At 40.7% G+C, this 9,485-nt stretch overlaps 1 protein-coding gene across 1 annotated transcript; it reads right to left on the bottom strand.

Moving 5' to 3' along the window:
- Window positions 1-6,511: 6,511 nt before the first annotated feature.
- On the bottom strand, window positions 6,512-7,765 carry LOC111229412 (CD209 antigen-like protein D). Its single transcript, XM_022755732.1, has 6 exons — window positions 7,591-7,765; window positions 7,375-7,461; window positions 7,143-7,211; window positions 6,904-7,046; window positions 6,682-6,785; window positions 6,512-6,600 (listed from the first exon to the last, which is right to left on the bottom strand). Exons 1-6 carry the CDS (start codon window positions 7,733-7,735, stop codon window positions 6,585-6,587), a joined length of 564 nt encoding a protein of 187 aa, XP_022611453.1. The 5' UTR covers window positions 7,736-7,765; the 3' UTR covers window positions 6,512-6,584.
- Window positions 7,766-9,485: the final 1,720 nt, after the last annotated feature.

Genomic DNA, 9,485 nt, shown 5'->3' with positions numbered 1-9,485 from the left:
TTAATCTACGTGCGATGACACATGGCACAACGTGGGCACAAAACTACCACAAATACTCCCTTAAAACGTGACGGTTACACGTTTTTAATAACATTTATCGCTAAACACAACATGCACAGACATTTTACATCATGTACCTCTTTGTACAGTAACTGAAACACAGCATGAGGAGACGTTGAATGAGCTCACCTCAGTCCCTTTACCAAACACGCTTCATTCCGCCAACACCTGCTCTCCCATCTACATGTGAAATGATGTTTACCTTGTCGTTTCTATGTAATCCAGACATTGTCGTCTCCTCGTGCAGGGCCTCTGCACCTTGCACCGCGCCGCAGTTTGTCTATGTGACATGCAGAGCTGTGCCTCACTCACTCCCTCTGTCCGTCTGTCAGAGGTCCAGATATAATCGCAACAGGTGGACACACGGCGGGAAAGGACAGTACACGGGTCATATAATGACACATGGGTCTCTTTTATACACGCAGTAATTCTCCTTAACAGTTTCATTGTGAATTAGAGGCTAATCTTGCGGATTTTCTATTATTTAGCCAACATCATTATATCAGCATCTTTAATTAAACCCTCCCTGAAACTGGAGCCAAAATATACAAGAACAATAAATAGAAACTCACTAATGAGATCCAGTGGCCTGCAGAAATACAGTAATGATTTCTGTTCTCATGCTTCAGTCTCAGTGTCTCTGTAATGATGATGGTGTTAGAAGCTGCAGTCATTATGGTGGGATTTTGTACACTACAGGTTAATATTTTTGAATGACTCAGTTACAGATTGTGTCTTAATCAAATAGTTAATCATTAATCGTATCATCATCTAAATACTTTTATGTCCCACACAGCTCTCATGGCCTCATCACTAAGCTTTGTCGGTCAAAGTGTTCATTAATGTAATTGCGTTTTTGGTGTTCGACTTGTATTTTAATTTAATGGGAAACCTAGATTTTAACGCTGAAGTCATAGCGCTTAAAAAACATCATATCTCTTATGTAAGTGTAACTTATTTCTCATTCTTGTTTTTATATCCATTATTGAATTGTGGTACATTTCCTGTAATTTAGTGTAAAATCAACTGAAGTGGTTACACACAGTGCAAAAGCACATCTAAAGATCAGTTGATCAGGATTTTTCCTCACAGAGACACTAGGAAAATCATCTAACTCTGAAGAGGAGCATTTTAGCCTCTAACTCGTTTTATTTTCCCTTGTTTAAAAATCACCCACATTATGTCCATATTCAACGAACACCCGCAAGCAGTTCTTTTTAATGAAAAAAACCACAGTACACAGCCTGCCAAGTACCAAAAGTTAGCATATGGAAAAACAGCCAATAGCACTTTTATTGTATTTTATTTTATTTAAATTGATAAAATTAATTTTTTTTTGCCCATCACTCTACACTTGATTATCCATAACGACAAGTGAAAGCATATTTTTTAGAAACTTTTGCAAATTTATTAAAAATCAAAAACTGAAATCTCTTATTTACAAAAAATATTCAGACCCTTTGCTGTGGCCCTCCAAAACGGGTCAGGTGCTTCCTGTTAGCTTTAATTATCCCTGACATGTGTCCAGGACTTGGCTGGAGTCCACCAGTGGCAAATTGAATTAATTGGACATAGGTTAGAAAGGCGCACTGCATGTCCGGATAATAACCACAGTTGTGTCTGAAGTCACTCACTCATTCACTACTTCGTGTTCACTGTCCAGGGAGTCCTATGTAGAGGACTATATAGTGAGCTCAACCGTTAAATGAAAAACCACTCTCAAACAATACTTGGGTCATACTCTCTGCGCTGTTTTTCTGTCTTTAAACAAGCGCTACCTTTTCTAAAGCTTTGAGGGTTCCCAGGAGCAGATTTGCCTTAATAATTGTGAAATGGAAGTTTAGAACCACCAGGACTCATCCTAGAGGTGGCCATCCAGCCAAACTGAGGAACCAGGCAAGAAGGCTTGGGTCAGGGAGGTGACCAAGAACCAACTGATCACTGTAACAGAGTTTCACAAGTCCTCTGCAGAGATGAGAGAAACTGCCGAAGGACGACCATCACAGCAGTGCTGCCATCTATCAGGCCTTTATGGTAGAGTGGCTAGACTGAAGATACTTTGAGTAAAAGGCACATGACAGCCCACTTCCAGTAGCATTTAAAGGAATCTGAGAGCATGAGGAAAACTAGAATTACCGCCTTGCTGTTTTATGCCTCCGCCAAAACACTTCTTGTGTTCTCAAAATATTGCGTTCACAAGGCCAAAATTGTGTTTTGACAGGTCACTGTGACTTCAACTTTGACCGCCCAAATCTAATCAGTTCATCCTTGAGTCCAATTAAACATTTGTGCCAAATTTGAAGAAATTCCCTCAAGGTGCTACGGAGATGTTGCGTTTAAAGGCCAAAATCGTGTTTTGTCAGGTCACTGTGACCTTGACCTTTGACAGCCAAAATCTAATCAGTTCATCCTTGAGTCCTAGTGAACATTTGTACCAAATTTGAGAAAGAAGTTCTGTCAAGGCGTTACTGAGATATTGTGTCCACGAGAATGGGATGGACGGATGGACAACCCAAAAACAATATACCTCCAGCTCTGGCTGTTGCCGGCGTAGAGGCATAAAAATTGTCTGGTTTGATGAGACAAAAATTGATCTCCAAACACTATATCTGGTGAACACCAGCCATAGCTCATCACCTGGCTCATACCATCCCTACTGTGAAGCATGGTGGTGGCAGAGTCATGCTATAGTGGGGCTTTTCAGCGACAGGGATGGGGGGACTGGTCTTCACCTCCGGTGCGTCTTCATGTGTGTATTGAGGTGGGCACTACGAGAAAACTTGCGGCCACAGATCTGGCATGTAAATGGCCTGACGCCCGAATGCAGCAGTTCATGGCGCCTCAGGTGACTCCGTCTGATAAAGCTCATCCCACACTGCTCACACACCTGAGTCCTCTCCCCTGTGTGCGTGAGCCTGTGACGTTTTATCATGCTCAGGAAAGGGAAATCCTTCCCACAGTAGTCACACATGTACTTGGATCGTCCAGTTGCTCGACTGGCCCTGAAAGCTGCAATATCATTGCTTCTACCTTCACTTTCAAACTGGTTTCCTTGGTAACTGGATGTGTCACCGTCTGTGGTGTGCTGCCCATATAAGGATAAATCATGGATGTCCAATGTTCTTGATGTGTGCTGGTTTCCTGATGGAAGCGAGCTGCTGTAACACATGAGCGCTGGGGTGTCAGGCAGAGTGCTGCCCAGAGGGAATGCCCCAGAGTCTGTGTACATCTGGATCTCAAAGCCCTGATCTATGTTCTCAACTGGGGTGTAGAAGCCTGGACTTTCTGCCTCTCTTTTAATATGAAAGTCCACATCAGTTTGACAGCCTCCAATCGGAGACGCACTGAACAGGTACTGCTTCTCCACAGATTGCTTGTAGTCCGTGTGTAGAGCTTCACCCACCTCTGGAGGGTCGGCTGCATCCTGATGCTGAGGGCACTCGGCGGGTGAGAGTACAGGAGAAACTAGTGAAAAGAAGAGTAGAAGCAAAGGTCCTCAATCATTATAAAAATCATATGACGTTACTTATTTCACAATGTTATTATATTGACCTTTCAGCTCCGATTGTTCTTCAGGAATTTCCTCATGTTTTATATTAGCTTGCTCACACTCCAAGTCTGCCAACCTTAAGGTTTCCTGTGACACACAAACAGCAAAGCAAAAGTTTGTGCCACAGCCCACAATGACCATACCAGAACTATATTTACGTTATAATAATAGGGTTGTTGATTAATAATGGGTCTCCCCATTATTATGTCAGAAGAGGAAAAGGTCTGATAGGTCTGAGCCTTTTTTAGTGCACAACTGGTGTCACAAGTGGAAGTGCTGATTAGCCTGAAAAAGTGATAATCAATCATATGCTTTCTTCTCATGATATCTAATCTATTCGGGACATGCCTCTCTTGTATCTCCGCTTGTAGATTAGACTAAATGGGTCTAAATAGTCTGAACAAACCTCACCTCCTCCTGCTCCTCTGCAAGTCCTTCTTCATTCCTCCATCGTGTGTTGCTCTGCATCTGCATCTGATCAGACTGCAGCCGTGGTCCGTCTCCATTGTTTCCTAAAGTTTGGCAAACGCTCAATAAATGAAACTCTGCAGACCACAGCAAATACTGAGATGACACTGTCATAGCAAAATCCAACCAAAGAACAACCAATCAAGTGCAAACCTCCCTGATTGGAAGAAATCTTCTGTCATCTAATGTTCAGTCCTGAGATCGGCAGGAGAGTTTGTCACCATACGTTGCGATAGCTTCAGTAGTTCTCTGTGGTTATTGTCAGGTTAAATCTGCTTCCCAAAGACAGGCAGCACTGTAAACATCCCTTTAAACATTTCTTTTACTTAATTACATTTACAAACGTGTGTTTCTGGCCCAGTGCGGCTTCTCATCAGGCACAGCCGTACCTATTTGATACCTCTTTATCTGATGACGAGCCAATTTGGGCTTGAAACGTTGTACTTTTTCTAAATAACATCAAATAATCAGAGTATGGTGCGTATAAGGGGGGTGTTCATCTGCTTTGGGACTGTTTGAGACTCAAATTTTTTAGCTGTGACCATGCACACACCTAACACCAATCACACCTGAAGTACTTGGATTTTCAACACAACTGACTCAAACACAAATGATGTGCACCTCCATATTCCCGCTCAGAGTTGTTGAGGAAGCCTGTGTCCCAATCTAGTTTCAAGACCTTTTAGTTCATATAGTGGTTGTTTGTTGTAAAGTGTTTTATCAAACTGCTTCTGCTTTTTCCTGTGTCACAAGTAATTAACACACAGGAAGGTAGTATTACTCCATCATAGAATTACTGTATGGCCAGACTTATTTTCATTATCAATATGTCTGACAATTATTTTTCTTTAATAATGGATTGATTGCGTAGTCCATTGGTTCTCAAACTTTTTCACATTAAGGACAAGCACCCTAAACTGACACAAATTAGACAACAGACCCCCCATCTGATAAGATTTTTGATAGTAGATGTTTTATTATAGAAAGTGTTTGAAACCCATGACCAAAATAGTCACACATTCTGTCCTTGTGTTACTTATGGGTGAAGTTATAGTGAAAATAAATGTTTTTCCGCTTTTTGCTGGGAACCCCCGGTTATCCCCTAAAGCACCCCGGACCCCCCTTTGAGACCGCTGGTTTAGTCTATAAAAAGTCCCAAAATAGTGGAGAATGCCCATCGTTGTTTCCTGAGATCCCATTCACATATTCATATTGCTTTTGTTGTCTGACCAGTAGTCAAACCCCAAAGATGCTGAGTATTTTTGCATAAAAAAGAAACAAACAATTAATGAGTAACAAGAACAAATTAATTCTCTAAATTGACAAATAGATTAATTAACTTATCATTTATTTAATCTCAACCAGGTAAAATCCCACTGAGGTTAGTAACCTCTTTTTACCTCGTGAGACTCGGTCAAGACGCCAGCATTATTACTGCTCTGGGGAAATAATAAAGCTGCTTTGAACAGTGAGGGGTCAGTAGGGGCCTGGGTCTGTAGTAACAGAGACACTGACTTCAGTCCGAGCTTGGTCACTGCACCGAGGGGCCGGTGGTGGATACACAGCCTCTCTGCAGAGCTTGCAGTCACTGGGGCTGTGTTGTGGGGGAACGTGCTGCCTATTATTTACAGGCCTGTGTCTGCATGCTTACACATCTTACCGTCAACACGGCGCTGCTGTTTCTCTCTGCTCAGCTGCACGCGGAGCACGGCACAGTAATCACACACGAGCTGGTTGATCTCTGTCACGGCGGAAACGACCAGTTTCTCCATGATAGAGGACAACTGAGTGTGAAACAAAGCCTTAATGTTTTCCTCCATTACCGTCACTGCTCGACCCCTTTTTGTTTACAGTCTACGGCTCGCCCAGTGTCCGGTGGAGTCGCACGAGTTCTTCTTGTTCTCTTCTTTGGTCTAGCAGTCTGAACCCAGCGGTGGCGTTTTGCTGCCCCCCTCAGTCCGGACAACACAGGGAGCTGCAATGACTTTTTTTTCCCTTTTTTTAAAACTTTTTTTATGACCACTTTAAGGCCACTGTATTTTGTCAGTGAAATTTGGCAACATTGCTCCAGCAGTCAGAGTGCAACATTAGGATTCATTGGAAGTCGTGTTTCTGGCCACCTAGGAGATTGAAGTTGATTATTAACTCTCTTTTATCTCTTTCTGGTTAACTCCTGAAGGAAATGTGTGGCTCTTAAGCTACTAAATGCTCCATTGTGTTCACCAACTATTTATATAAGTTATATAAGAGAATGTTAAAAATGAATAAAAAAAATTGATAAATAAACAAGGTTACTGTGTGGTGCTCATCACATTTTTTATTAAGGATGAAAAATAAGAAGTTAGAAGTCATGCACTTTTTCGCAGATCCACTGTTGAGCTTTGGAGCAATCATCATCATTCCAGGTGTTCTGCTGTCTGTACCATAAGGTGCTGACACAACCGTCCCTCACTCCTCCAAACCATCCCCTGGGTTCAACTCCTATCCAAAACCTGTCCAAACATGGTCAACCAAATGACCAACTGGAGTTATTGCAGAATAAAATGCACTGTTTATCCACAAACTGGCTCTAATGTAGCAATGAAGAGAGGTGAAAGGCTTACCCTGTGCTGTTCAGAACTGAACCATCCACCCATTTCCATGTTCCCTCTCTGTCTTTGTTACTCAGACCAATCCAGAATTTGCGGTTGAAGGAGTTGATGAATACCTGCAATATAACCCAAAGTCAACAAAACTGTGAGAATTGTTCTGACAGCATTAATGTGAATGTATTACAATAAAGGAGCAACAATAGGGAACAAAATCTTTAATTTGTTTTCTATTACCTGCTCTTCTTTGCTGTTTACAATAATTAGATCTGCCCCTCTGTCTTTGCAGTCCTGCCTGCTGTCCTCCCAGCTCTTTTGTCCAGATGAAATGAAGTAAAAACTGTTGTTGAATGACTTACACCCATCCTTACAGAAACGATCTGCAAGTTTGGACAATTCAAGAAGTGAAAGTGTCAAATGTCAATCACAAACACACAGAAACAGGCTCAGACACAGAAAGCAAACTGTACACTCACAGATTTCAACCAAAGTCTGTTTTCTGTTTTCATCCCCGCTCTTGATATGGGTCTGCAGTTTGATTCTGCCTGTGAGGGACAGTAAATTCACAGTCAGACACCTCTGATCCACCATCAGTGGTAATTTAACAGCACGGGAAATCTACAAACTACTGTGGACTTGGGGTGACTGAATTTATGTTTAACAGCACAAATCTCACTTTCTGTGTGAAAATAAAATACATTTTCTTACAGTGAACTTCTACGCCCATAATGCCAGCCAGGAGGAGAATACACAGCAGACCCAGGCACAAAGTCGCAGCCCTGTAAAAAGTCCTGCCTGGGACAAACAATAACAAATAAGTTGTTTTCAACCATCAACCATCAGAGGTAGCATTAAAAAGACTGCTTTTGATAAGGAGTAGTCTATTGTACAATATTCATGTGTGTGTGTGTGTGTATTACTCACCTGGCTGCTGATACAGGGTACTCTGGGTCACAATTCTTTTGGTATTTAGACTGAGATTGTCTATGCTTTCATAGATGTTCACCGTCCTCTCCTCCGCCTCATCAAGCTCTCCAGTTGTATTTAAGGCTCTTTCTTCCATCTGCATTTGTTCACCAGGATCATTGTCTTAAATGTACTGAGACATCTCTCTTTCAGTCTGCCTGGTATCAGATATATTACATATATATATACCAAACTCTGAATAGTTGTGTTCTGTTGTTCTTTACAGCATCACACTTCCCTGTATGCTCTGGCGCAGTCCCTTCTCACTTCTGTTACACTTTCCTCTTTACCCACCTGACTGTAGCTGACAGATGCACCCAGGAGATGAGGTGTTGCATCAGCTTCTGTGCAGTAACAGTGTGACGTGGTGATTGTAATAATTTCATCCATTTCTCTTAGACATCACTGACATTTCCTGAGTAAATGATAATGCAGATAACAAAGTGAAAATGAAAATCAAAAAAAGATAAGGAGTTGCCTTTGCATTTACATAGTCAAGTGTGACAATATGATGATGGTGTTGCATATGGTGTTTTTGCACACTGCACTTAGATATACCTAAAATAACCACCATGTTTACTGTATATTACATAGATAGGTTTGATGGGAAGATGGATGTAGGCCAGCAGAGATGAAATAACTCATAGCAAAATGATCAGGGCCTCATGTTCTGCTTTTGAATATGGTTCACAAAGACACACAGACACAGTGACAGGTGGTGAGTATGTCTGCTGGCAGCATCAGCAGAAGCCTTCATCTCATTAGTTACAGTATAGTGCCACTTACTGGCCGTTTGTGGGACTGGGAAATTATAAAATCCAGTCATCTAAGGCAACATAATGTCCTTTTTGTTATTGGCTTTGTCTGCTTTGGTTGTCAGTGGCTCAGTTGAACTATTCTGTTCTATCTCTTACTTAAGTAAAAACAGGAACACCACAGTGTTAAAATACTCAAAGCAAAACTCCACATGATTTTTTGTAGTGTACATAAAATCACAGATTCTTGTGGGCATGTTGTGTTGATACTAATCTTCTATCCAACAATACATACATATATATATATATATATATATATATATATATATACATTAACCACATTTTTAATATTTGTATACTCTCACTTAAGTACAAAGTTGAATGCAGGACTCCCACTTGTAATGTGGTATTTTTATAGTATGCGGTTGTTCTCTTCAGTAAATGATGTGAATATTTCTTTCACCACTAGTGACTTTCCCCAGATTATAGTAAACTGCTTTATGTGGCTATTATTCTGCTCTTTAATAGCACTTCCATTTTATGACCACATGAGGGCAATGTCAGAACTTCACAAATAATAAGCATCTTTAAAGTTAGAGGACATTTATACAATTTATATGTATATTTATATAATAATAATGTAAGGTTTCGTAGCCGTTTGATGGCCAGACGCTGAGGGAAAAAATGATACTACAGAATTCAAATGAGCATGTATCATGATACGTCCATGTGCTGAATGATTAATAGCATAAAACGTGAAATGAAAATGAAAACTTGTCCAAAGAATTTACCTGTTTTTTCTTTGTAGTTGAGGAAGGTAAAGTAAATTAACAAATCATTTTTTCAATTACTAAACAAGAATTTAATCATATTAATAATGATCAAAATCTTCAGTATGATATTATTGCACTGTTTTTTTTTTTTTTTAATTGCAGTTTTAATTGATGTAGTCTATAAACAATAACTATCGGACAGATAAGCTTATGAAGACGTATAATGCCTGTAAACCAACCCCGCGCTCTCTATTCTCCCCTCTATTCTCCTCTCTATTCTCCTCTCTATTCTCCCCTCTATTCTCCCCTCTATTCTCCTCTCTAT

Source organism: Seriola dumerili, unplaced genomic scaffold (genome assembly GCF_002260705.1).
Source record: "Seriola dumerili isolate Sdu_G_001 unplaced genomic scaffold, Sdu_1.0 BDQW01000230.1, whole genome shotgun sequence".
Taxonomy (NCBI): domain Eukaryota; kingdom Metazoa; phylum Chordata; class Actinopteri; order Carangiformes; family Carangidae; genus Seriola; species Seriola dumerili.
Note: the sequence above shows the minus strand (reverse complement) of the source record. Positions and strands in the feature narration are given on the sequence as shown.